The following is a 27498-nucleotide window of genomic DNA, read 5'->3' on the forward strand; positions in this document are numbered from 1 at the left end:
CCCATCCTTGAAGTCCTGACCCTGAGTACTGGGCTGTGTATATATATCTGTGCTTGCAGTTGTACGTCAACCATCAATCTACGATGCAATTTCCACCCACTGCCGTCTCGCTCCCTCTTCCTCTTTCTATCTCTCCCTCCATTTTATCCACATCCCGGGGCATCGGCTTCTGAAGAGATTCAATTTGAAATCCTGTCTTGCATATTTCACAAGCCCAACCTGTTTTTATACCCTGTGCTCTGTTGTTGCTGGAAAGACGTTACATTGACATTGCATGGGAATGCCCGTGGTTATAATGGTCTGTGTGTTTTTCGTGCAGTATGTGCAAGCAGTTTGTTCTTCAAATCCTTTAGGGGCGACTATCCTCGTTCGGTCTTAAAATTCAACACGATAAATGAAAGGCTAACCCTGTACAGCAGGAGGCAAGAATGTGAGTGTGCCGTGTGCTGTTTTGTAGTCTCACCTCAACCTGCTCGCCCTGAGATACTTATCACTGGCCCGCCATTTAAGAATGTCTCTATGGGATTTTAACAAGAGCTGGAGGCTGATTCTGTGCTTTTCAGAAACATAAACTGGTCGACATTGATCTCAGTCCTCTTCAGTCAACTGCCAGTGCCCAGAATGTATGGATTACATATAAAAGTACATAAATTCCTCCCTTTTACGATAGGTTTCTTCTCGTCACGTTGCCTCTTTCTCGCTAAACAGTGTCGTCCCACTCAAGTGAGCGCACGATTGATTGGCATCTCCATAACCAATTCCATCCCTGCAGGATTGATCACATGAGGTGAGCAGAAAGCACAAAGAGAAGGCCACCTAGCATGCATCACTGTATGTCGGCTCAAGGGGAATTTCACAGGGTAGAGTTAGCCATGCTTGGTATAGGAGCATAGTAACTTCATGCATATTTTATGTCTATTTAACTATTCAAATAGCACTTTATCGCCTCAACCTTCCAGTTTTTGCAGTTCCAGAACAGTTCATTACATCTTAGACCATTTTCCATAATGTATCTGATCTGATCAGTGCTATTCTAGATAGACCGATCAATTTTTATGTTTTTTTCAAAATGACCTTTATGAGACTTTAAATCACTAACAAGTGCAAATTGACTTCTTGTCCTCTGCGGGGAAAACAAGAAAAGCACAGAGACAGTTGACCATGTGACTCGTCCAGTGTCTATCTAATGATTTAAACATGTGATGGCTATATTTGTAAGCCATTCCACACAAAAGCTTCTTCAGACAAGAATGTGCCGCAAATATGCTTCCTCAAGTCCTTTTTCTAGACTTTACTGTCTTTGCTTTGAAACAAGACGGTAGTTCTTATGGGAGCGAGGGAGCTGCAGATGGGTGTGGATAGCGGATGTATGTTTCCGTTTGACCGTGATCAAGGAAAACAGAGACTCAAAGACGAGATGTGGTTTTTCATCTGTTCATAAAAGGAGGCCCTGGTGGATGAATCAGATCTTTATTCTCTCGAAAAACATTTTTGTGTGCTTTCCTAGAACGTAAAGGGCTATTTCAAGATATATTATTGCACTTACATGAAGTTGGAAGACTTGTGCGACAAATTTCAAATTGTCGACGCAGCAGAGTTTAAGATATCGTGACTTAATGGGTCAAGCTTAAAAGATGGCAGATCCCACAATTCCCATAATGCAGCTTGTTTAATTTTCCTTTAGCCCGCCCTGTATAAACGCCCACATCTTGGGCTAATGATAACCAGGGTTACAAAGTTGCTAGAGCCACAGAAGACATTATACAATTGATCAAACCAACTATGTACTTCCATGACCAGTAAACTGATTTTTTCTTTTTGTACATCAGGCTTTCACTCCTTAATTTCCTGAGTCAGAGCTTTCTTTCTGTACCTCTGTCACCCTCACGCTCTGCCTCATCTCCTCATGATTCATATGCACACAGCCATACCCAGTGTTGGATCCACCAGCCATACTGGTTGGTGGCGAGATGCATCAAGGAAGAGAGCGATGCCGGTGCTACAGCTTCGAAACAGGGAACTCCGAGGGAAATGATCAAGCTTGTAGCTGGTTACGTGGTGGAGAGAACATCAACTTTAGAGTCTCAATCTCTCCGTAAGATCATTAATAAAAAACCCTATGATCCGTAACATGAAGGGAACAGTGCCTGACATTTGCTAGCTACCGCGATATGATAAAGAGCTGTAAAGGGGATATTGCCTCTGTCAGAGTTACAGATGCCGTAGCCGAGGTTGTACAATGGCGGTAGAGACAATACATTCAAACGGTACGTGTACAGTAGACTACGCGCCCTCTGGACAATAAAACCAACATGCAAGGACAACATGCATTGGATAGCTGTATCTGTGTGTTTATTTCTTTGAATTCCCTCTCCCACTCAGATATTTGCTCCCTGTTAAGGGGAATAATGCAGCATTTTAACATGTAATAATACTTTGAACATAAAATTCAGTCAGTCAGAATTCTCTGTTGTGAATGTGGCACTACGTCATGTTTCTACTTCTTGCAGAAACTTTGATGAAATTAAAATACACTTGGGTGATGTATTCAGTACATGTGCTCCATACATTAGCATTACATTAGCTTACAAAGAAATATGCTTATTTATGTAGAATCTTCTGCTCTCCAGTCCTTGTATTCTGCCTGATGAACTGATTAATTATCTATGAGCAGTATGAGAATATATATATATATATATATATATATATGTATATTAAAAGAAAACTGCTTACTTGAACAGAAAAGCATGGTAGATAGTAGCTTCTTCAGGGATCTCATTTGCTATGACTTCTGCTGATGTGGGTTTTTTTCACATGATGCCGTCTTCAGCGACTCTTTGGCTGCAGTCCGCCAGAGGAAAGACCCTTTGACCCCACTAGTCACACAGCACGATATCGCATCTCTGCTGCTGCACACCTCTACGCTGATGACGCGGCAAAAGCTGCACGATCAAGGTTAATGAAAGTCGAAGCAGTGTAAATCGTGATCCTTTTTATTTTTCTCATCCACATTAAAAGAAAGAGTTAGTATGATCATTTGTTTGTGACTTTTTGGAGGGAGTTGGAAACCACTGGACTAAACTACCAAACTGTATTTAAAGGAGAATGTCCTCTCAAGAAATCATCAGCAGTCTCAGCAGGTACCCCAGAACTAGATATCGTCACGTTTAAGGAGAAAGTCCTCTAGCGGCCGTTTGACAGGAGCAAAGACGGAGAGCCAAGAGACTGTTGGAAAGTGACAGCCTAACCTGAACAAGTCATGTTTGTACCTCAACCTAACCAACCCGGCTCCAAATATTTCTTCCACCATTGAACAAAGGACCTGTGCTTATTCACACACATACACAGAAAGCACATTATTAACTGCATGTCTGAACACCATATTCACATACTCGGCATAATGTTTCACATCCCTGCAATGCTGCAAAATGCAGAGGCCACAAAGGCTGCACATATGGAAATTGTACGCAGCCAGAAGCCGATACTCTCATGCACCCCGATTCAAATCAATGTTGTATTATAAGTGCAGACTAAATAAACAACACAAGCCAATAACACACAGACCTGAACTCACATCAGACTACAGCACCAGCTTGTTAGCAATTATGGCAGAGCGAGCCGAAGACATAAGCGAGCGCTGTAATTGTATTCTGGAGGGAATGCATCGAGGCCGCTGCGCTCGCTCATCCGTCTTCAATACTGACGCATGGAAAGATGAGAGGAGAGAGAGAGAGAGGCAGCATCCAGGGCTTGTCTCCGCCTCGTCAGTCACGTTGACACCTGGAACCGCTCAATCTCCTTACCTGGAGGAGGACAGACTGGCGTGTGTGTGTGTGTGTGTGTGTAAGAGGGACGGTTGGACAGAGAGGATGACAGGAAGCTTGACAAAATGGATGAAAGGAAAGAAATTGAGAAAAGTTGATATGCGGAGAGGGAGTGTGAGTGACAGACTTAGAGGTTGGAGGAAAGTGAAGCCGTCGTTGGAGTTGTTGACAATGACGCTATATGCTTTACATAAATACACACACACACACACGCATATATTTATGTTATCAGTCATTTAATATGGAGAGTTTTTTTTACTGTGTCCCCTCACAAATAATCTCCTTGAACACCTTATCCAAAGCGCGTGTAACTTTAAAAAAATCCAGCCGCACGTAGCCTGTTGGTTGTCAGATTATCTCCCACCAGAACAAGCGCTCCCGCAAAATGCAAATAGGACAATTTTGATTCACAACAATGGGCGGAAGCATTGTGAACGGAGACGGTAGATAGGCAACAGAACGACTCTCAGCCTAAAAGAAGTCCTCTGTGTTTTTTCAGGCAGATCTATTTTTTGCTCAAGTAAAAAGCTCACCTGCAAGCTGAGTGTTGGAGCAGCAGACTTTATTCCTCTATTCATTATTCATTACTCGTACAAGCTCTTTTTTAGAAGTTGTAGATCCAGCTATATCCCCGCTGAAGATACTTTCTCCTCAAGCCTATGTGCTGCCATGTGGGATGAAGATGGGGAGTGAGCCTCCTGTGCAGGAAGAGGAAGCAGACGGGATCTTGCTGCACACAAAGTCATTTTTCGGATTTAAGGCTGCGTACACACAAAATACACCGCACATTTTAACCGCAAATACACACATACAATAGGCGGGTATGTAGAGGTTACATTTTCCTACCTGTCAACTCTTTTTCTGCGAATACACAGATTTCTGTTGAGACAAAGATTTTGTAATTCCTCTGACGAATCCTCACCCTCTGGTGAGAGTCATGCCAACGTTGTAGTGCAGCACTCTGCATATGGCAGCCTGAGTGTCCTGATTTTGTGCTCAATGAGTCCATGCTTATGACATTTTATCTAGCAACACCAGCAGGCCAAAAGCTTTCATTTATCTAATTAAATATCTCCAAATGTCTTTGTTTCCAAATGGTGTATCCTACTGACTTGCACCATCAGAACCTGAAATGGAAATGTCGCATAAACTATTGGATGAGTTGCTATCGTATAGGCCTTTTTCTTCACAGCAGTCATTTCGACATGTCATTGCAGGGCAAACACAGGTGCAATTGATCAAATGAATTATGTACCTGTAGTATTTAGTGTGTCACAGCCAATCCAGTGAGGTAGCATGCACAATGCTATAGGGCCCTAACCCACCTAAATGCAACAGGGCCATAATTACACCTGTGTTTACCTTTCAATGACATGTCACAATGGCTGCTGTTAAACGAGCCTATTATGGATGTGTCTTTTGGTTGACAGATTATTTTGCTCGAACGTGTCCCTGCTAATAACACCAGCATGACAGGAAAGCCTGTACCGCGGTGTCAAACCTATTTTCAAGGCACGTATGACATCATTCACATAGAAACAACATGACAGCAATGACCGATAGGATCGATAAAACTCAAGGCAACCCTGAAGATAAGAGACAAAGAGAAAGTAAGCTGGGGCCAACATATATATTCGTTATACTAAACCTGCAACACAGAACAAAGGGGGCTTCTAGAAGAAAGGAGAAGGAAAAAGAGTGTCTTAAAAAATAGATTCAACCAAAACACAGTAACACATCCCCTCGTGTGTTACATTATTGGTTAACTACACCATAAAAAGCCACATCCCCCACTAACACTCATACATGCAACCATTCAAACATATAGTCCAAAAAGCGTAGAGACAATTGTAATAGCTGCATGACTGTCCCCCATGTCTCTGTGTGTCTGTGTGTGTGTGTGTTGGGTGTGTGTCACTTTTGGCCGTCAGCTTTCTTGTTTTTTTCACACGTTCTCTTCTGTAGATTTTGCTGAAATAAATAATCGCTCTTGATCCTTTTTGTCACTTTTGTACACTGTGGTTTTGTCAGCTGTTCTGTGCTGTGCATCTTTACTTCATTGTTTCATTGTCTGTCGGTGTCTAGACGGACAAGAGAAGCAGACAGAACAGAGCAGGTAGACAGAAGACCTGGCCCTGCACACAATTGGTAGCAGAGTGAGAGAGATCATGCAAAAAAAAAAAAAAAAAAAAGGGTCAACTTCTTACCACTAACCCAGGCAGCCTGAAGAAGAGGTCAGAGCTCACCACGGATGCAGCAGCAACCTCACTCTGCGTTTTCTCCTCCTTTCTGCAGCGATGACCTTTCTCCAGACTCGTCTATTGGGGAGGAAGGGAAGGGAGGAGAGGGGGAGCTGCAGAGTGAGGTCGAGTCACAACCGCAACCTCAGCCCGAGCAACAGCAGCAAGAGGCTGAGCCACAGATTCATCCGCCACAGCCTCAGTGTGAGCCCCAACCGCAGACTCAACCTCAGCCGGAACCTGAACCCAAATCTCAGCCTGCACCGGAGCCCGAGCCCGAGCCCGAGCCCGAGCCCGAGCCTCAGCCACAGCCACAGCCTCAGCATCAGCCTCAAGTCGAGGTTCCGAGCGAGGAGGCGGCACAGGACGCCCCTGAAGCCCCTTCACCTTGCAGAGAGGAGCAGGTGGTGGTGGAGCAAGAGACGGAAACGCTGGAAGAAGTTGTGGAGGCAAAGAGAACGCAAGAGGGAGAGGAGGCACAGGCCGGGCGGCGTGAGGGCGAAGCAGCACAGGAAGAAGAGGAGGAGGAAGAAGGGGGAGGAGCAAAAGGAGGTGGGGTGGGGAGGAGAGCCAGCCTGCACCACACGGCGTCGCCCTTGAGGGTGCAGCGCAACGGGGCCGGCTCACACTCCACCACCTCCGACTATGAGCTCTCGCTTGACCTCAAAAATAAGCAGGTAGGGTTGTGTTGGGGATGGGGGAGGGTTGGTGTGTTGTTTGGGTGAGGGGAGCGGGAGGGCGGCGGGTACAGTAACTTGGCTTGTGTGTATTGTACGTCTTGTGGTCTGACATGTTTGTGATGTTCCTGTCTGAAGAGGAAACTTGTGTTTTTGGGAGAGAAGCTGGTGTTTGATGAGATTTTGATTTTTGTTTTGTTGTTCGTTGCATTGATCCCTTTTGGCACTTCTAGACTGTGTCAACTAATGATGAGCTTCCTTTTCTTCATTTACATGAACCGTCATTGTCATGTCATCATTTCATCATCAACATCATACATGATTTCGTCTCTCCCCAACTTTGGATTGTGAGTGTATGTCTTCTGAAAGTACCATAGAATTTTTTACCACCATATTTTACTGCTGTGTTGTAATTTACTGGAAGTAGAGCAACTCATGTACATTAAGTTTCACACACTGTGTGTATACATACGTACACGTACACACATCAGGGTAAAATAAAGACAATGTGCAAAACAAATTGCGTTTGTATCTGCATGAACGGAAAGCCTTTTCGTTTGTCTTTTCTCTGCTGCTGTATGAGATCCTCTGGATGATGAAAAGCCCTCATTTCCATGAAGAATAAAAGCATGTGACTGTTATCTGTTCTCATCTTGTTGCAGCCCAGTTAAACTGATTTTGTCTGAAACCGATATGTCTATGAACTGTGACTGTATTTAAACATGCATTTCCATGTTCTCATGTTTGTGCTCTTATCACGCTGTTCATCAGGGGAGTTGGAAATCATTACATAATCATCTCCATTTCAAGAACCATCAAACACTCGCCACTCGTTTTCATTGTCATCCATCTAACCAACATTCTCCAGTCCATGGATCTTCAACCAGGTAAGGCAGCAGACTTGTGGGGCGCACTTGTGGGGGCTCGGTCTGCGCTCCTGATCAGTTTTCTGCAACTCAGATCTTCTTTGCGATGCATACTATTATTAGAGCTTAATCATTTTCATAATCATTTAATATTTTATTTTGCACATGAAGTTCAGTTTTCTCCTCACAAGCCTGACAAAGCAAAGTTGTGTAATTTCCATGTGTTTGAAGAAATAACCCTCATGATGTCATAATGATGTCATCGGGGTTGTCTTGGTCTGGACTTGACACCTACACTTTTATAGCAGACTGTTTGCATTACAAAGTGTGTGGTTTGTAAAGAAGTAGGCATTTAGGAGGCAGCATGGGTCTAATGAAATGCTGTTATGTTGCATTATGGGAAATGAATGCTCCAGTGTTTTTCAGTCAGTATATTTCAGCCTCTGCTCATTTGTTGAATCTTTTTTTTATTTGTCTTGTGTGCATGCCACAACTGTATAGATTGTTAGAGTCATTTTCCAGCAGAAAAGCCAAGGTTTTACAGATTCCAGCTTCTCGGTTGTGTGGATTGGCGCAGATTTCCTCTGTTTTATAACATTTAAATTGATCATCTTTGGATTATGGACTGTTGGGTAGGATATTACAAGAAATCGACCTGAGCTCTGGGAAATCAACAATGGAGATTTCTCTCAGTTGCAGGCCTAAATATACCGATTGCACATCATGCATGTTTCTTTTGTCAGATTTTTACAATTTTATTGGATTAGCTGTTTTCTTTCTGAGGCACAAAGGTTGCTGAAGTCTCTGGTATTGACTTCCATTACTATTACTGTAAGTGTAGTGTGGGTTACTCAAACTCAATGGACAATCAACAACCCAGAACAATCAGTAAACATAGTCGCCCTGGTTTTAAGTGTTTCTCAGCCTCAGGGCACCAGACTGTGAAGATACATCACAATCCAAATGACACTGAGAGTGTCAGAGGTGACACTCTCAGTGTCATTTGGGTTGTGCTCTTCTTTGTCAATATTTGTTTCAATTTCAATTCAACATACAAAAATGCAAGATGAGCTGAAGCATTATCGCTGATGTTTGCTAAAATCCATCGTCCAAGCGACCAATGAAACCAATTAATTTGAGTGGGACGGTTGCTTTATATTTCACTCTCTGTCAGCTCCATCTTCATTCAGTCCTTTCCTCACTCATCGCTTACTTATTCGATACTAAAGGTTCTTTTAACCTCAGCTCCTTGCCTGTGTCTCCCTCTCAACTCCATTCTCCCTCCTTTTAATCTCACATCTCTCCCACTATCTCGTTGTCAACAATGCTGGAGATACGCGATCAGCTAGATTGATCTTGTGTCTGTACAGTCGGGGGTGCCGGGGCTTGATGCTTCAGCAGATCAATGTCAGGGTAATTGGATCTGCGAGGGGCGATACCTTGATTGCAGGGGAGGAACCTCGTGATGAAGTCTCTAGTTCAATTTCAAGTTATGCTTGCTGGTGAATTTACATGTACATTTTCCTGCCTTTTTTTCATTAAATTAAGATGCATTTCTTTAAGTTTTATTGTTATTTTTATTGATAACACTGCTAAAATTATAGAAATACATAAACCCACCACTACCACAAGTTCAGAATTGTTAGTCAACAAAATAAAATCTTCACAAGAAATGATGTGATCTCACATACAATAATCTGAACTCCTTTTAAATAGTTTTTTTAGTGTTTCTCGGATGATCTGCACTGTCATCCGAGCCTCTGAGTCTATTAAAACTCTCCAGCAAAAGCCTCAGGAACACTACACTTCTCCCTGTTTGTAAAGCACGGACAAATTTACTCCAAAGTTGTTCATCAAACGGAAAAGGCTTTGGGTAAAGAAAGCGATGCAGGTTCAATCTTCGCAGACTGCACGGCCTTTTGTTTTCTCGGAACGATGAAGCGATAGGTGATTAGACCTGACTTGAAGCGGCTGTTCCTGCTCTGTAATTGCTGCTCATCTCTGCTTGAGTAATCGAGGTACCCGTGAATCAAAAGGCATTTATCTCCATAAAGTGAAACATGCAAAACTGCGAAAAGTTAAATTTGATGGCACTCGTAAATGCCACTTAAATGCGCAAGCGACACGAAGACAAGAAATGTCAAACAAGCAGCTTGTCCTAAAACTGCTGATGCAATAAGGCACGGATTCGCAAATGTGATGACATTGTTCATTAGGTTGCTGCTGTATCATCTCATGTTGTTTTTTGCAGCACCAACGAGACTGCGTTTCTTTCTGCGTCAGAGTTAGTCTTTCAGTAACCGCCGACCTTTTTCACAAACTGACTTTGGTCAATGATGTCTCAGCTTAACTGATCACCATCCTCTGATGACATCAAGCCCTTTGTTGTCATCCTCATCTTGTAATACAGTCAGCGTTAGTTGTGTCCCAGTTTTGCTGTTATATAATCATCTCATTAATCATGCAGATGTTTCTGTGCTGTAAGACAAGTGTGCATGAAGGCTAATAATCGTGGCTTTGCATTTTGCCCCTTATTTCTGCAGCATGTGAGATCTGATAAGCTGCTGTTTTACTCGCGCACATCGGCCCTTTTCTCACAAATGTAAAGGAGAGACTAAAAGATTATGGCAAAAAAAAAGGAAATGCAGTGCATTGTTCCCACTGGACCGCCATGTTGTCATGTTCCTGTGGCATTGATTTTTCTTTTAAAGGAATAGTGTGACATTCTGGGAACTACTCCTGCTGAGCGTTACCGCGCTTCTCATCTAACTCCATGTCTAAAAAGCAAATAACAATATTTTCCAAAATGCTTCAATTGGTAGTAATTTGTTGCTGTTTGCCTCAGAGACAAACAACCAAACCACAAGCTAGTATTAGAAATAATTGGCAATTAGTATTCTACATGATATGTAATCTCGTAAGGCTTGAAAAGAGGAGGAAGGGAAAAACAATCTTGGCACATGACCAAATATGCTCCTTGAAATCATAAAAAAAACATGCTGTGTATTGTACTTTTGGTTGACCTTTTGTTTTGAGACACGTTTTTATTTAAGGCGCAAACATTGCCGGACTAAAACAGATTCCTTTTTCCAGAGCCGCTGGGTATTAATATTTCATACATAGACAGAAAAAGTCCCATATTTCAAGCCACGATAACAACCATCACCATCTGATGATATCTGAAAATCAGCCTCTGATGTGTAGCCTATTTGACTTCACAAGTTTTAGAGATCTGCTCCTTTCGTATGTCCTTGATTTCAAATATTTCCATGTGCCATCGCCTTTATTCGTCCTTTATTAAAGAATTACACCTTTTCCTCTCAGTAGTATCTTGCCATTTCTAAGTATCATGTGGAATTGCACACTGCAGCGTCGTACCACTTTGCACTGGTTTTGTTTTCCGCCGTTTTCCCCCCTCGTTCAAAGGGGAACACGAGGTCAGCATGGTGCTGATCTGCCCGTCAAAATTGATTTAGACCTTTGGTGGAACAGAGCAGTGCCATCACTGTGCTCTCGAAGCACTGCCTCTCCGGAATAATCTCTCTCCATCAGCGCTTAGTGAAGTGATCAGAGGTAGAACTGACAGTCGGCTAATGTGGAGTATTTTCAGCAGTGCCACTCTTGGCGCGGCCATCCGTCTCATCACCTCTTTCTATATCTTCTTACCTTCCCATCAATGCACTTGTTTTCTTGTTTCTTTGGTGCTCTGATCATCCATCTTTCTTTATCTTGCCCTTTTTTTTACATGTAGTTCTCTGTACAGCGGTCAAGTGGCAGCTAGGGATGTGCATGCACATGTTTTATGCCATGATTATTGTGGCCATAAATATCAGCACACGAATCATCAAACAGAAGCCCCACCTCTACTCCAGCATCCACCTGTAGGCTCTGAGTCAAGCTCTGTATGTAGAAGTGTATTTATGACAACATGAAGACAATGTATAGTGTGGGAGGCAATGAACCTATACAGAGTACGATCACCCAAAATTGCAGCTCGGCTAAATTTGCATCTTCGCATCACGTGGAGTTCAACTTTGGTGAACTTTGACTGCCGAAGTCGTAGCCTTAACAAATAGCAAAGAAGTGTGAGTGGTTGACCCCACTAAGCACCGCCCACCTTCAGCGTGAACGTCGCCTCATACTGTATGAGCATGTGTGACCGTGCCCTTGTATTTTTAGCTCATTGATTAGCTGTTGGCTCGCAACTTTGGAGTTTTCAGCAAAAGAAAAAGCTCTAAAATCCCACAGTACATTACCTGCTCAGCACCAGACGGCAGACAGACACAGTTAGTGACTAGCCGGGAGACATAGTGAAGCATTTAGCAGCCAAAGTGTCAGATATTTCCCTAAGGAGTTGGTAGAGACCAAAAACCGAAGCTAAAAGAGAGTGAATATTGGATGTATTTTGTAAGTAATGATAGAAATTGGTGAAACATTCTGACGGTTAAAAAAAAAACCTTCAACAAAGAAGTTGAACCAGAAACAGCACATCTATAGTCCCAACACAATCTTAGACCGGCATGAAATCCTGTCCCATTTCTTTACTGTGTTCTTCCTCTCTCCATCTATCATGTCCCAGCTCGTACTGGTTGGCTGTAATCCGAGTGGCAAAGTGTATCAGATACACACTCTGACAGAAAGAAAGCAACGCGACCCAAATGCTTTATTCATCGTCCCCTAACCTGCTTACGCAGAAGGCAAAACAAACAAGCTCGCCTGCCACATTTAATCAAACGCAGCCGCACTGACGGCCCCTTTTTCACTACCAAGGGCACCTCTGCAGTGGAACTCTTTGCAGGATTTGTTTAGATGAGGGACACCTTTCTAAGTAATGAGATCATATTACCTCTGTGCCTGTCTTTTAAAAAAAAAAAAAAAAAAAAGCTACACAAGGTATATTTTGGAGCGCAGTCACACTGCGATAAGGCTAACCTTGTCATTTAGAGAGTGCACAGAGCACAGTCACAGAACAATCCTGATGAATATTCAGGCCGAGTTCGACCAGTCTTCACGAGTTGACAGCGAATGAGAAGGACGCCATCAGCAGATATAGTAGAGCTGCGAACCATGCGTCCTATTCAGAAAGCACCTTTAATATTCCCAGTACGTCTCACTTTGCTCGCAGAGGCTCTGCAGTGAAATATAAATGGAGTAGATAAGATGGATTTTCAGTGTCATTCCACTTTTCTAAAGAGCTTTGTATGTGATTCCCTTCCTCCAGTGGCAACGGCAGAGGCTGCATCTTGAACTAACCACTTATCACAAATTGCAAACCCTCCAGGCATTACAGCCTATCGGGAGGTGGTTGGGTGACTTTGTCCAGTGCTAAAGCGAAGGGAGATTAGCAGCTGAAAGTCACATTTTGATCCTTCGTGGAGGCTGTAACCGTTCGTTCAATGGCATTTGAATTTACAGAAGGGATAGTTGACTTGGGCCACGCTAATCCTCATGTACACATCACCCCAATGCAAGAAAACCAGCTCCTGAAGAAAGCACTGAGGGAGGGAACAGCAAGGATTTCTATTTTCCCAGAATTAAATGTGATTTTTAATGTGCACTGCAGCATAGAATTTTTTTTTTTTGTAAAATGACAGAAGGTGACACTGCTACTATTTCAAAGCTGAATCCTCCTCCACACTCGTGCCCTTGATACTGTTAGAACAGAAACAGAATTATAGTCATTGATTTAGTCTGAATGAAAAGGATTTTCAGAGTTACTGGAGAAGATAAGAGCAGTTTCTGGGCCCTTCCAAAGATACCCACACCCTGATTGTTCTGGGAAACTCAAAGAGGTCTCATCCAGTGTTTGAGCTGCCGCCTGATAAGAATGGCTGTATTACATCTCTATCTATTTCCCACAGCATTTGAGCAATTTTTCACAGGCAAGATTAATGGCTTGTTCAGTTTCAGACAATTTAATGTTGCGTGGAGGACCTCTCTATGGAATTCTCACAGATTGAGTTTTATTTGCCGAGGAGATGAACAGTTTGACCGAATGCCATGAGTCAGCCGTACTTACTGTGCTCTCTTTCAAACAGTGGCTTTGACCAAACTGTAGGTTCAGTTAACACATCAAAAGGCCTGGAAATAATTACTGAACCATGTGAGGATATTATTATTTTAATTTTTAATTTTAATATTTTAATTTTGCCTGCTTCTTACTAAAATTGGACTTTACAACCCTTTTTATCTCCTGGGATTTTCATTTATTTTTCTTTTCCCACCACAGATATCCCATTCATCACTCTGTTTTTTCACACTGACATTCAACTCATATGCCATATTCATCTCCCATGCACCACAGTGACAGGCAGGAGAACAATGAAAAATGTTTTTTTTTTAAAAAGGACCTTTTCATAAACATAAGCATCCTTGAATAAGGGGATTATGGGAGTCCTTGGCAATGTTTTGACTTGCCAATATCTGTGTATCTTGTGGTTGTTCTGCAATTTCTAATCAATACACAGACATAATTGTCATGTATTATTGAGACAGTTATGATTTTCTCAATAATTGCAGATTGCCCCTACAGGTTATCAGAAATTCCAGCAATTCATTATTTTCCTTTTCTCTTCTTTCTTCTCTTTTTTTAGATCGAAATGTTAGAGCACAAATACGGTGGCCACCTAATCTCCCGCCGTGCTGCCTGCAAGATCCAGACTGCCTTCCGCCAGTACCAGCTCAGCAAGAACTTCGAGAAGATCCGCAATTCGCTACTGGAGAGTCGTCTGCCTCGACGCATCTCCCTGCGCAAGGTCCGCGTGCAAAACACAGAGGGTTTCTCTGCTGAACGGGCCCTGGCAGAAGGCTACAACTTGACAGGCATCCCATTGGTGCGCTCGCCATCTCTGCCTGCCACAGTTGGTGGCTCCCTGACCGACCTGGAAGACTCATTCACTGAACAGGTCCAGTCGCTGGCAAAGTCCATAGACGATGCACTCAGCAACTGGAGCCTGAAGACCATGTGCTCACTGCAAGAAGGCGGCACCTATCAGTTCGGTGCCGACTCCTTCAGTGCTGCAGCGGCAGCAGCAGCAGCAGGAGGAGGAGGAGATGGAGGAGAAGGATGTGTTGAGGGAGAGTCAACGCTTCATCAAGGCCCACTGGACCCAAGCGACCTGTCGAGAAGCGCAAGCAAGCTGATGATGGCGTTCCGGGATGTGACGGTGCAGTTCGACAGCCAGAACTTCCGCGTTTCATCCTCAGTCATGGAATCGTCCACCGTCACCCTCGGCAGCTGCGTCCAACAAGAAGGACCCTCCACGACTGTCACATCTACTTCCACAACGACAAACTCCTCTCCGATCTACATTCCTCATGGCCTCTCACAAGAACCCCCTCCTCCCCCTGGAGAGCTCCCAGTCGAACCCATAGATCCACCACCGCCCCCACAAGAGCCCCCGCCGCCCCCAGAATCAGAATTTGAAGAAGGCGAGCAGGATGTTGAGTTCCCTGCTCCTCCACCGAGTGAAGAAGAGCTGGGGGAGGAGGATCAGCCTCTCCTAACCCCTCTGGATAAGATGGCTGCTCCTCAAAGCCCGGAGGAAGTTGTGGTGGTGCTGCCACAACCCACAAAGCCCTCTCACGTCTTTCCACCGCTGCTGGGGAGCTCGCCCATGGCAGCGCCCCTGGAAGTCAAGAGGTGCAGCTCCGAGACTGCAGATAACAGCTCAGAGCAGATGAGCAGCAGCAGCACGTCCACAGAGGCACGCTCCACATCTGAAGCCTCGTCCAAGGAGGCACTGCAGGCCATGATCCTCAGCCTGCCACGCTACCACTGTGAGAACCCCGCCAGCTGTAAATCACCCACGCTGTCCACTGACGTCATGCGAAAGCGCCTCTACCGCATCGGCCTCAATCTCTTCAATGTGTGAGTAGCCACTGAATTTTGTTGTTCTTTTGTGTTTAGATGACGTAAAATCCGGCTGCGGTTTTATGGTATCACCTCTGAATCAATGTTATCTGGTAAGACATGATTTACTGCCCTAAAATCACAAAGAGATCACAAAGAGATTTAAAGTTGACAGAAAATCTGGTCATTTATTTATTTTTTTCACACACAAAGCCAGTCCGGACATTTTATGGCGTTTGGGGATAATTTGGGAGTATTCATACCAGTTTAAGACTAACACCAGCTAATCAGAGTCTGGTAATGTGACTGTTCCTCTAGTGAGGTCTCGAATTTAAATAAAAATGTCCGTATACAGAGAGGCTAAATGAAAATATATATTCTGATTACCATTGGAAAGAAAAATGATAGGATATATCGGAAGAGATAGAATACTGTACAGTGAGATTAATGAAACAGTCTGTACCTCCACCCCTCCTCTCAGTATACCTGAAGTTTGATGTGGCTCTCTGGACTCGAAAGAGCAAAGAAAAGCACTTTTCCTCACAGATCCCCATTGTGCCGAAAGAACAAACACAATGAAGCCCAAGTCCCAAGCTGGATCTGAGGTGTCTTCTTTCTTCTCAGAAAGACAAATCAAAACTGGGATGACTTATTGAGACACGGAGCTGTGGGGACTGATTTTTAAGAGAACAGGAGTGAAATGAAGGAAACAGACAAACCCAGACATGGTGGAACTGACATTTGGATAAGATCCACACACCCCATAGATATTGTTGCTCTGCCTGTCAAGCTTTTTGTTCCAGCACATAATGCAGGGGATGCTGACAGTGGCAGATTCAAGTCCATTTGTGATGTTTGAATCAATTGGTCGTTGATTTTAGATAAAGGCAGAAAGAATATCAGCTGTAGCTACGTAGCTACTAAAGCTAAAAATGGTTCCATTGGTTGAACATTTTTTCTCCAGTGAACTTTTTATTGTTTTTTTTAATGTCTTAAAAAGAAGTGTTGAATATTGATGGTACATTGTCCTTGTATTGCTGTGTAGCGTAAAGTTGGTTATTTTGTTCTACCAATATATGCATAAATACTTACAGCTTCTTAGCTCACATACTTGTTCGTATTTTCAAGCAGGATGTTTAAATGTCATAAGCGAAGAAGCTTTCAGTTTAGATTGAAGACTAACTAGATGTGATTGGGGAATAACAGATCAAAGTTTGCCTTAGATGCCAGGAACCCATAGCGATACAGGTAACTCTTGTATCCTACTAATAGGCCTACCCGACTCCCACTGCATTTTCCACTGTGGCGTCACAAATTGTCAGCAGAAGAAAAACATTTCTCTCTTGGAAAGCTTGTTTATGTTTGCAGCTTTTGAGCCATTGTGAATTCAGTTCTCCCCCGCTGCCAAGTGAGGAGTGACAAAGTCAAAGCCAGATAAGAACTTCCCCAGGACGCGCTCCAGACAGAAGCAAGGTGGTTACATGGCAGCGAGAGATAGGTTAAAAAAAAAAAACTGTTGCAATGGTGACGACAGTGCACGGGGGCCAGCGCTGACTAAATCTGTTGATTTGTTGAGAGAAACACTGACTCCTTGAGATGTGTGTCAAACTCGCTCAGTTTTGTTGAATAAACGCTCGGTGAATTATGACTCCAAGCTAGTTGTCGTGCCGTGATGTAAAAAAGCATTACGTATTCAGAGAAGCTCTAAAATATATATTTTATACATATTACATAACGCATATGTTAATTTATGTTAACATTTACATCATACAAAAGAACAAAATCGAAGATAGGTGCTGATTTTTTTTCCTTTTAGAAAGGTTTGTAACCACATGACTGTTTACAATGTCCGAAGCAGCCAACAGCACACTTGCAAGGAATCTTTAAATGAGGACATTTACCATATGCTCTATTAGGTCTTCACCCTAAAGCATACCCTAAAGGACCCAAACACCCCACATACAGTTTTCTAATAAATTAACTGATCTCACTCGGATCTATTTCAACCCAACCACCGATGGAGTTGCTGGGTAACAATTAGTCGGAATACATAAGGGGTGGATCCCAAAAAATAATGGCAACGAACCACAAATCCTAAAAAGTCTCATTAGTCATTCTGCTGCGAGTCGTGAATGTAATTAAACGTTCCTTCAGCACTGTGTGAACCGGCATCTTGGGAACCGGAATGAAAAATGTGTTAACATTTCAAACCAAGCTTCTTTTGTCACTGCCACCTCAACCATTTCTGTCGAAGCTCTCCTTGCTTTCAACAGGAAAGACACTGCGTTCCCTTGGGTGCAACACCACTACAAGATTTTGTTAGGATATTGCCCCAATTAAGCCATCTCACACAAATTTAGAAGATTGGAGCTCATGAACACCCATTATCTTTTTGCTCACTGCCAAGCTCTGCAGCGCAATAAAAGTGCACAATAAAGCCGATTAACTTTGACTCAATGCTGGAGCGTGACGCCGAAAACGAGAGGCGCAGGAACGAGCTGTGCAGTTACTGGAGAGGAAATAATCACCAGGGGAAATAAACAAAATACAGAAAATAAAAGAAAAACATGAATGGCAAGGAGGGAGGTGGGTTATGTAAAAACCGCAATAAAGTTATATTATTATGTTATTATTTCTAAAAGCAGATGACATCAGATATTAACTCATCTGTTTCGGAAATGTCCTAAACTGCATAAATAATTAGAGATTCATTCCCCTGTGCACATCAGCAGCACTCTCAAAATGCAGTAAAACTACTGACAGAGGATAGAGTTATGGTTTGCCAACGGAAACAGCCGTGGTTTAAGTTTAGGTCATAATTTGAAAAAAAGCGACAGAAATTCCAAAATACTTTTTATATATCAGAATATCCTTGTGTCTAAAGTAACACGGGCAGAAACAAAGGACATAAGGGTTTTCTGCTACCTTAATGACCACTTTGATAGTGTCACTCTAAATGGCAGCCGGAGAGGCACAGCACGTTTGGCTATAGCATTCATTTGTTTGTTCAGATTTTATCTGAACCATATCCCTAGAGGGGAAGTGAGGACTGTACATATTTGTTAATGACTGTTTAATGAAAACTCCCAGTTTTCAGAAAATGACATGTGCCATCCCTTCTTCTCATTCCCCAAATCAAACACCTTGACAGATAAGCTGACTTTTAATAAATTGGCTACAAGGAGAGAGAGAGACAGAATGAGGAAGGAAGTGCTAAAGAAATAAGAGGAGAGAGAGAGAGAGAGATGGAGATAGGGAGAGGGAGAGAGAGTGAGAGAGAGGGCATTCAAGCTTGAGGCTTATTAGTTCCACCAGTTCACATCCTCCCTCTAATACCTGCGCTGTTGTATCCTTTGCATCTTAAACAGTGGTGTTTGCTTTGGGCTAAAACTTGGGCATTGCTTGATCATGCAGACACACTATAGGTCACACATATGCACACATTTAGATAATGTAATGTGTGCGTGTGTGTGTGTGTGTGTTTGTCTTGCAGCAGGTGGTCAAGGAAACCTACGGGAGAAAGTAAATCAAAGAGAGGAAAAGTCTGAAGTTGTGTGTGTGTGTGTGCAGCAGCCTGCACAAGAATAAAATGACACAGGGGGTAATGGAAATGGAGTGCAAAAGCAAGAGAGAGGAACCGAAAGGGACACAAAAAGGTAGAGGGGGTGAAAGGTTGAGAGAGAGAGCGCTTGATAAAGTTTCCACCTTGAGAATGTATGGAATAACAATGACTACATTGAAGTGTGTGTCAAGGACAACTGCCATCACACAAGGGAGCTGATAGAAAACCTTCAACAGAGATGGGGAGGATGTGAGGAGGTGTGCCATAAATGACATATTCCTGAGTATATTGCTCTTTTTGTACGGATGGATATGTATGAAATAATAGACATGTAGTGAAAGCATTGACATAAGAGCAGCTCACGGGGGAATGGCATCGACTCCCCATCATGCATGAAAGTAGAGCACCAGCAGAGCTTTATGAATTAAATAAAAGGTGGCATAAGAGATACGTGTGAAGAGAGTCAAAGAGAGAGAAAGGCAGATCTGAATGCATATGTCAGGGAAGGCTCATTAAGATCAGCAGATCTGTGAAGTCTTCCCATCTCCTCGAGAGGGATACCCTGACGCCTGGAGGAGAGAGCTCTGTGGAAAACTATGTGCGGGTCTGTGCTTGTTTGTTTGTGCATACACTTACCTCGCCTGCATTAAGATTCTGCCCTCGGTGCAGAATGACCCAGCACATAATTACAAACTCTGAAATCCAGATGAACAGAGAAAACATTTCTAATTTATCTTCTGCAGTTGTTCTGCAGGTGGTACATGGTAAAATTGCCGAGTAGCTCAGCTGATTTGAAAAAAATTACAATTTCATCAAAATATATGCGGAGTCAGCTGTGACATTTCAACGCTATGTGTCGTGACCAAGCACCCAGGAAGAGCGCCGGGCCTTGAAGCAAATTTTCGTACCGGCCAAACCGTGGAATTACAACTTCTGGGTCTGTCAGCCTCCAAATATGTATCCATTCCCCGTCATACCTCCATGGTAACACAGGGCTAGCAAGGACAACAACTTCATGCTAAAGCTAAGGAATGAACAGCTCAAATAGTTAGTTAAAGTTAGCTTTGATAATGGATAAACCAAGCAGGTCTATCTGCAGGTGCATAGTTTTACAGGACACGCCTACAACAGGATATGCCCCTTGAAATTGTCGCAGTTGGTTAGTGTTAAGGAAACGATCGGGGTTAAGATGAATATGTTTATTCAGGGAGTTATCTCAAGGGGTGTGCTGTTTGTGTCGTGCAGCCTGCAGGGTTGATGCGACAGGGCTCCGGGCATACATAAGAGAGCAAGTACCCATCAGTGTAATGATTCAGAGTTTTGAAGTATTTACAGTCACAGCACACAATTGTATTACCACTCCGAAAAATGCACAGCGGCGCAAACCGGGCCATCAATCTATCACTGGTTAGAAACAAGAAATGTGTGCATCTGGAGGCATGGGCAACACACAGTGCTGACAGTTCAGCACTTGTAAAGGCCATAAAACACAGCTCTGAGGTACGGCCCCTGTGCACCTCTGAAATAGATCTAAAATAAAGGGCCAATAAAAGTGGAAGTTTGTATTTATGAGGAGGGTGGGAGTCCAAGATGGAGAAAAAGAAGTGTGTGTGAGGAAGGAAGAGGTCTTTGAATGGAGTAGTTTATTTGAGATGTGTCACTTTAGCGTGACATCTGGGGTCCTGTGTCTCTTGCATTCACTCCTCTGTCGTGTGCATGTGTCTCATCATGTTGCACTGTTGCTCCCTTACTTCAGTGTTTTCTGATGTACCACCTCTATGACGAAGGTTTTGTGAACATTAGGAGACTATTTGGTTAAGGTTGTTAAGGCGATCCATGTCATTGCAAATGTAAATGATTGTCCGATGAGGACGGTCTCTTTCTGCATCACTTATAAGAATCCATCAATCCGGCATCATCTCCTCCCTTTCCTTCCCTATCCTCACCCCCCACATCCGAATAATAATCACCATGTGCGATCCATCTGTTGTTGGGCAAACATCAAATGAGTGATATCTGCCAAATTCGTTTGGCGAGACATCACCTTCGGCTGAGAGGGCGAGCCAGAAACAGAGTGTGTGCAGAGGCTGTCGCAGCAGATGCTTTGAGGCAGTCCAGCCTCACTCATCATCGCACCCCCCCCCCCTCCTCCTCTCTGTCCTCACATTCCTATTCCCACACATCTGCTCCGTCTGGTTTTCCTCCAGCCTCCTCCGTCTATCCTGCCCTTTATCCCCTCTCCTCTCCCCTCTGTCCCGCCCTCGCCTTATAAACCCATTAGCTGTGGTACACACACACACACTGCTCTGTTATGTAAAGGCTGTGGTTTAAACACTGTATGGAGACTGGAGAGAGGGAGAGCTGTGGCATTGATGCGGTAGCCTCCCTGGAGCAATTCTCTTCTGTGTCTAATAGGGTTATAAATAGTTACGATATAACTCCCTTGTTCATACGTAACTTCTGCCATGCAGTCAGCTGAAAACTATCAGCAAGACGACTGATGGGATCATAGGAGAGGAGATGACTTTCAAAAGCAGTGATTCATGGAAACCAATGAGATGTTTCGGCAATTTTCGGAAGGCATGAGCATGGAAGCACTCCTCGTTGTCCAGCCAAATAGATGCTCTCGTAGACTACTCGCACATAAAACCTGTGTTAGCTTATGTCTGCATATAAATGATCCTGCCGACGGTTTTGCATGTTTTGGCTATAGTCGAAGAAACAACCTTGTCTGCCCACAAGGCGCATGTAGGTGAACAGCTTCTGCGTGCATTAAGCTTACCCTCCTTCATAAATTATTCAAAGAAAAAAACTTTTAAAACCAATAAAAACAACTTTTAGAATGTCTTCACTCAGAAGTTACCTTGTCCTGCTTCAAAGTGAACCTTTCCTTTTGCCAAACAGCAGCTAATGTCGCCACAAGGGACAATTTCTGATTTAAATATAGCGTAACAGTAGCGCCAGGCTTATTGATGTCAGTTACACAAAATATCTATTTAGAGTTTGCAAACATTACTAACGAACTCCAAAAGCTCAGGTCATACCAGAAAAAAGTAAGGCTGAAGCAGCAAAACAGTGTGTTTTATTGCTTATGATGATACTGTTCACTGTTTTCAAAACCATATTACATTTTTAGGTTGATTTTCAATTCTCCAGGTAGTCAATGGATGATATCAATTTTTTGGTGCGGTTTTAAAATCAGCTTGGAGTGGCCCGACAGAGGTCATTTATCACAGTGATCAATTTGTCATCAAAGTAATGAAAAATCCAAATAAAAGTCACCGACATTGACACATCTTAGACCCTTTTCATTCCAGTGTACCTGGGAACGCCTGTGTGCATATGAGCAGGGATTTAAGGCTGCATCCCAGATCAGACATTATGATTCTGGCAGTGTCCTCTGATTTTAGCAGAGTGTCAAGCTGTTTAGCAGTTGTTAATGAATGTTGCAACTCAGCATGGGAATGAATACAGATGAGGCTGTGCCCAGTGTGTTTTATCACTTTTAGCAGTCTTCACCTACACCGCGCAGGTATGCACAGTAAGCACCCGACATTTTACGACCATGACTCTAATTACCACTATGAGAGGTTAAAAAAGAATGTATTATGAAATGTCCTTAATGTTCTCTCAGCATTCATTAGAATAAATAAATAACAAACAAATAAAGGATCTACTTTGTCATCTGTCACAGTCACACTACTAATACCAATAATTAGGACAGACTCCTTCCGCTCATTCAGTCCCTTTCCTTGACTCTGGTTTGTTTGTTTCAGAAACCCGGACAAGGGCCTTCAGTTCCTGATCTCTCGAGGCTTCATCCCAGATACTCCCATCGGCGTTGCCCACTTTCTGCTACAGAGGAAGGGCTTGAGCCGACAGATGATAGGAGAGTTCCTCGGAAACAGCAAGAAGCCCTTCAACAGAGATGTCCTGGAGTGAGTAGCACACATTATTTCTTGAGCACGTTTTAGGATCATTTACCGCTCCTCACAAAAAGAGGATTCTCCTTTCTAATCCCTGCATTTACTGGGAGATCAGGGGTCGGGGGTCAACTGCAGAGAGTTTAGCACAAGGAAAATCCTCAGCTTTACTAGTCACAATACTGTATAGTGGTGGTGGAGTCGTGTTGATACCTGAGCCCAACTCCATTTTGGGGTCAGATGATTCCCTAAAAACCTAAATGTAAAACCTAAATTATAACCACTTTTGTCAAAGCTGTCATTTTTGCAGACATTGACATTGGATTATTATATTTCATCTTAGTGAACAAACTGAAGGCAAGCTGAAATTGATGTGTCATCATCCAACAAATAAGCCCTCATATCGCTTCCAGTTGTAAATCTAGGTTGACTTGTGAGACGGAATTGTGGAGGAAGGATAACAAGCTGAAAAGACCTTTCCTGCCCTTATTTGTTTTTCAATTTCATTTATCACATTGATATCTGATAGAATATATATTGTTTTTGAGATTTCACACGATTTCATAGGAAAATTAAGCTCCTGGTATTTTTACCCGTGGTGTTGGCTAGTGCCATCTTTAAATTTGATCTAAACCACCAGTTAAGATCAAATGATTTAAAGTCTGTGCCTTTAATGGGGCACAACAGTGATATCACATTGTACCTTGAAAAAGGTGGGAGACTTACATGAGACAGATTAAAAATTGAAACAGCAGATGCCCAAAGACTTTTAATTCGTATATGGGGCAAGCTCCAAAAGCATTGAATCCTACACTTCCCATGATGCACCTCAGTTGGTTTTACCAGGGTTCTCAAATTACAAGCTTGAGGGCCAGAGCTTGCCTTTTAAATATCCTTGGATAATTAAGATTTCCTGACTCTTAGTCCCTATAGGGCAAACTTAAAATAGCTGGATCCTTAAACCCCATAATGCAACTAATAACATTTTTTTCAACCGTCAAGCTCGGACAACAAGTTTATTTTCTCAGACTCGAAAAATCTCCGCCACAGCCACAAAAAGACAGTATATACAAATGTGTTCACATGAGTAATACTCTTTATGATTAGTTATCATGCAGTACAGTGTGTTCTTTACAGCAGAACAAAAATAAAAGGGAAAGAAAATACACATTAAAGCAATGGGGTTAGAGATGCCTCCTTATTTTATTACTCATCACATACATGTGAAGACACTGCAACACACATGACTCACATCCCCCCTGTAAGTGTCATTCCAGGTCATTAACCTGATGGGCATTCTTTTCTTTGAAGTTCTTTCTCTTTTTTATCTTTCAAGAACTTCCTTACTTCATCTCAGTAATTGTCTTTTTTTATTCTATTACATTCTCTCATTCAGCAATTACTTGGGAATTTGCATATCAACCCGGAGGAGGTACCGCAGATCTTTCTTTTATCCTCTCTTTTGTCCCAAGTTATCAAACCTAGAACACACTTTTAGTCATTGCAAGGGCAGACATACCCACAGCACAGCACTCTGCCAAGTTGTTCACCCCAGGCTGCCCTCATATAATATCCATATTACTTTAAATGGACGCCGTCATGGCTCCAAATACATTGGATTAACAGGATATGCCTCAAACAGCGGAGATGTACCTCAGCGCAGCTGACATTGGGACATATAGATGTACATATATTACCTACAGTGGAAGTGACGTTGAAGAGGAACCTGATAGCAGAGTGCAAAGTGTGTGTGAGAGCACTTTCCATAAAGTGTTGTCACAGGAGAGCGGGTGAGGGATTGCAGTCTAATGTGAAAAAATCTCTCATGTTGATTTATTGAGCTTGAATGCGTGTGTGTGTGTGTGTGTGTGTGTGTGTGTGTGTGTGTGTGTGTGTGTGTGTGTGTGTGTGAAAGCATGTGGCTTCTGTTTGTGTGTATGTAGGGAGGGTGTGAATGCATGTGTGTCTCCATCATGTTGCCTCCTGTATTCCTGAATCTTCCTCCTCCTCCTCCCTATTGAGCTGTGCCTCGTCCTCTTCACATTCCTCCGAGCATAAACAACAATAGTTAAAACGTCTCAAGTAAATTAAGCCAAATTGTGGTTATAGATTTGGGTTCCAAGAAATGCGGCCCCCCCCCCCCGAGGAGCCATTTACCGATAATGTAGTGTACTTGTTTAGCAGGAAAAACAAAATCTGTTTTCAGACTGTCATCTGCTCATTTGCTGCTCAAAATATGGCTCCATCTGGTCCGCTGTTTCCTTTTATTTGCATTATGTGTGCGTGTGTGTGTACCTGCCATTGAGCTTTGTAAACACACACTTTAAGCCCTGCTATGCAGACAGATGTGATGTGTATCCCCTCGCCAGGTACAGTATACAGATCCACAAAGTGTATGCGTGATGATAACAGTACGTGTATACACACATTGTGGTGTTAGCTAAGCTGTGCGTGTGTGTGTGTTATTATGTTTGAGTGTGTATGAGAAGGAGGTGGGAGGGGGAAGGAGAGGGCTGATGTACTTAGGCTAGAGAGCATCTCGTCTGACGTTACATAAACAAGGAGTGACAGCCGGGGAAGAGGGGAGAGAGAGAGGTGGTGGTGCGAGGAAGTGAGTCATGAAGAGGGCGATGAGAGAGGCTCGGCAGTCAAGGGAGTTGATCGAGTCAGAGGCAGTGTGTACTATAAGCTTTACCTTAGAAAGCATTAGGCTGATTAGGTTTTCTAAATCCAATTACTAATGGAAAATAATACACAGTTTATTATCAAAGTGCCAGTTGTATTAGTATACGTGTTAGAAGTGGCAGCTTCCAGTATATTGTACTAATAGCAGTTAACTAACAGAGTAAACACCAAATATGCGTTTAAAATAGTATTACATATGGAAATATGACGATGATGATGTAGGAGGGTTGGATTCAGGGTCTGGAAAGAGGATGGGGGCTGAGGGATGAGGGGATGAAGGATGAGGGAGGAATGGATGGAGGAGAGCAATGTTGACTGGTTTCAGCTGGAGGCGGGAGGGTACCGGGGCGGCCGAGACTCAGAGTGTAGAAGCAGTCTCTTCGCGAGCACTGATTTTTCGGTTCTTCGAACGCGAAGGAAAGAAATGATGGAGAAAATAAAAATAAAGTGGTCTGAATGGGGAAGGTTGTGAAAACTGATTTAAAGGGGAAGTGAATGACTCAGGTAATATTAGTTGCAAACATAAGACAAGTAGTAGCAAGAATAGTAGCTGTGGTGGTAACGGTAGACCTATGTAGGTCAAATAGTAGTAATAGTACTAGTGGTGGCAGAAGTGTAGGAGTTGCAGTAGTGGTGACTGGAGTGAAATATATAAGACTGCTAGGTGTAGTTCTTGTAATACTCGTGTTGGTGAAAGTACTAAATGAAATAGTATACACTTCATGGTATTTTTGTTGTTAGCAAGTTTTGCAGTGATCTCATGTCGTGTGCAGACTCAGCTATCTGTCTCTTTTCTGCTGGAGCAGCATGTGTCACAGTCAAGTACCCACCTCATTAACTCGCTTTGTTCACAGTAATCCATCTTAATGTGGTGTGTGTGTGTGTGTGTGTGTGTGTGTGTGTGTGTGTGTGTGTGTGTGTGTGTGTTTTCTGTAGTTCAACAAACAGAAATGATCACTACATTCTGTATTTTTGTGAAAAAGAATTTTGAGATCAGCAGCATCATCTTTCTTTGAACCATCAATGGGCTGATAATAACCGAGGCAAAGATGATCCTCAGCTAGCGTGGATGGGTTTGGAGTGCCGCATGAAAGCCGGCGATGAGGGTGTTGGAAAAAGACTTTAATTTCATAGTTTGATTATCATTCCACTTTGTACCTCGGCAGAACACCTCACATCAAAGCGAGGGAAACTTTAAAACCTTCCAACTCGTTCCTAAAGTCACCTTTCACTTCAAAGCCTCATTTCACCTCCAAATTGCCCACGTTGTATTTATCCACCTGAAGTCATTGGGCAGGATATTTTGCTTTTTTAATTAAAGTCATTAAGCCGGGGCTGTCAGGTAATAGGGAGGATTTTCTGCTCTGAGGGATTGTAAGCGTGCTGTGGCACGATGAAGATAGCCGGGGTCCAGTCTAATCCCTGGTGCGTGGCTAACAGCTGCAGTAAGCAGAGTGGTGCTGTGACTGGGGGGGCAGATGAGTGGACTTTTATCTTTAGGTGTACATCCACACATCTACCAATGCCACCAGTGAAGGGGCAGCCTCTGCCATCATGTCGATATATCGCTCTGAATTTTAATGTTTTCCTTTTTTCCCCCCTGTGTCTTCCTTTCCACCGCTGCCTCCATATTACATCCATTCCTCCCTGTGCTCAACAGTTGTGTGGTGGATGAGATGGACTTCTCAGGCATGGAGCTGGATGAAGCGCTGAGGAAGTTTCAGGCCCACATTCGTGTCCAGGGAGAAGCCCAGAAGGTGGAACGCCTTATCGAGGCCTTTAGGTAATTATAAAAGCGGTAGCTGCAGTGAGAGTCTGGGTTCATCTCTCAGTATTCTGCACATAAGCGGCCATTTCCAACATCTAAAT

General features: G+C 43.1%; 1 protein-coding gene across 1 annotated transcript in view; it reads left to right on the plus strand.

The window, feature by feature from the left end:
* iqsec3a (IQ motif and Sec7 domain ArfGEF 3a) overlaps positions 1-27498 on the plus strand; it is a 75310-nt gene that overhangs the window by 31704 nt on the left and 16108 nt on the right. The window contains 4 exon segments of the mRNA XM_076111891.1: positions 6120-6741; positions 14201-15477; positions 22798-22959; positions 27290-27412. Coding sequence (XP_075968006.1) covers positions 6120-6741; positions 14201-15477; positions 22798-22959; positions 27290-27412 — 2184 coding nt within the window.

The sequence above is a fragment of the Anarhichas minor genome, unplaced genomic scaffold, assembly GCF_050575085.1.
Source record: "Anarhichas minor isolate MPS153535 unplaced genomic scaffold, ASM5057508v1 ptg000045l, whole genome shotgun sequence".
NCBI classification, from domain to species: Eukaryota; Metazoa; Chordata; class Actinopteri; order Perciformes; family Anarhichadidae; genus Anarhichas; species Anarhichas minor.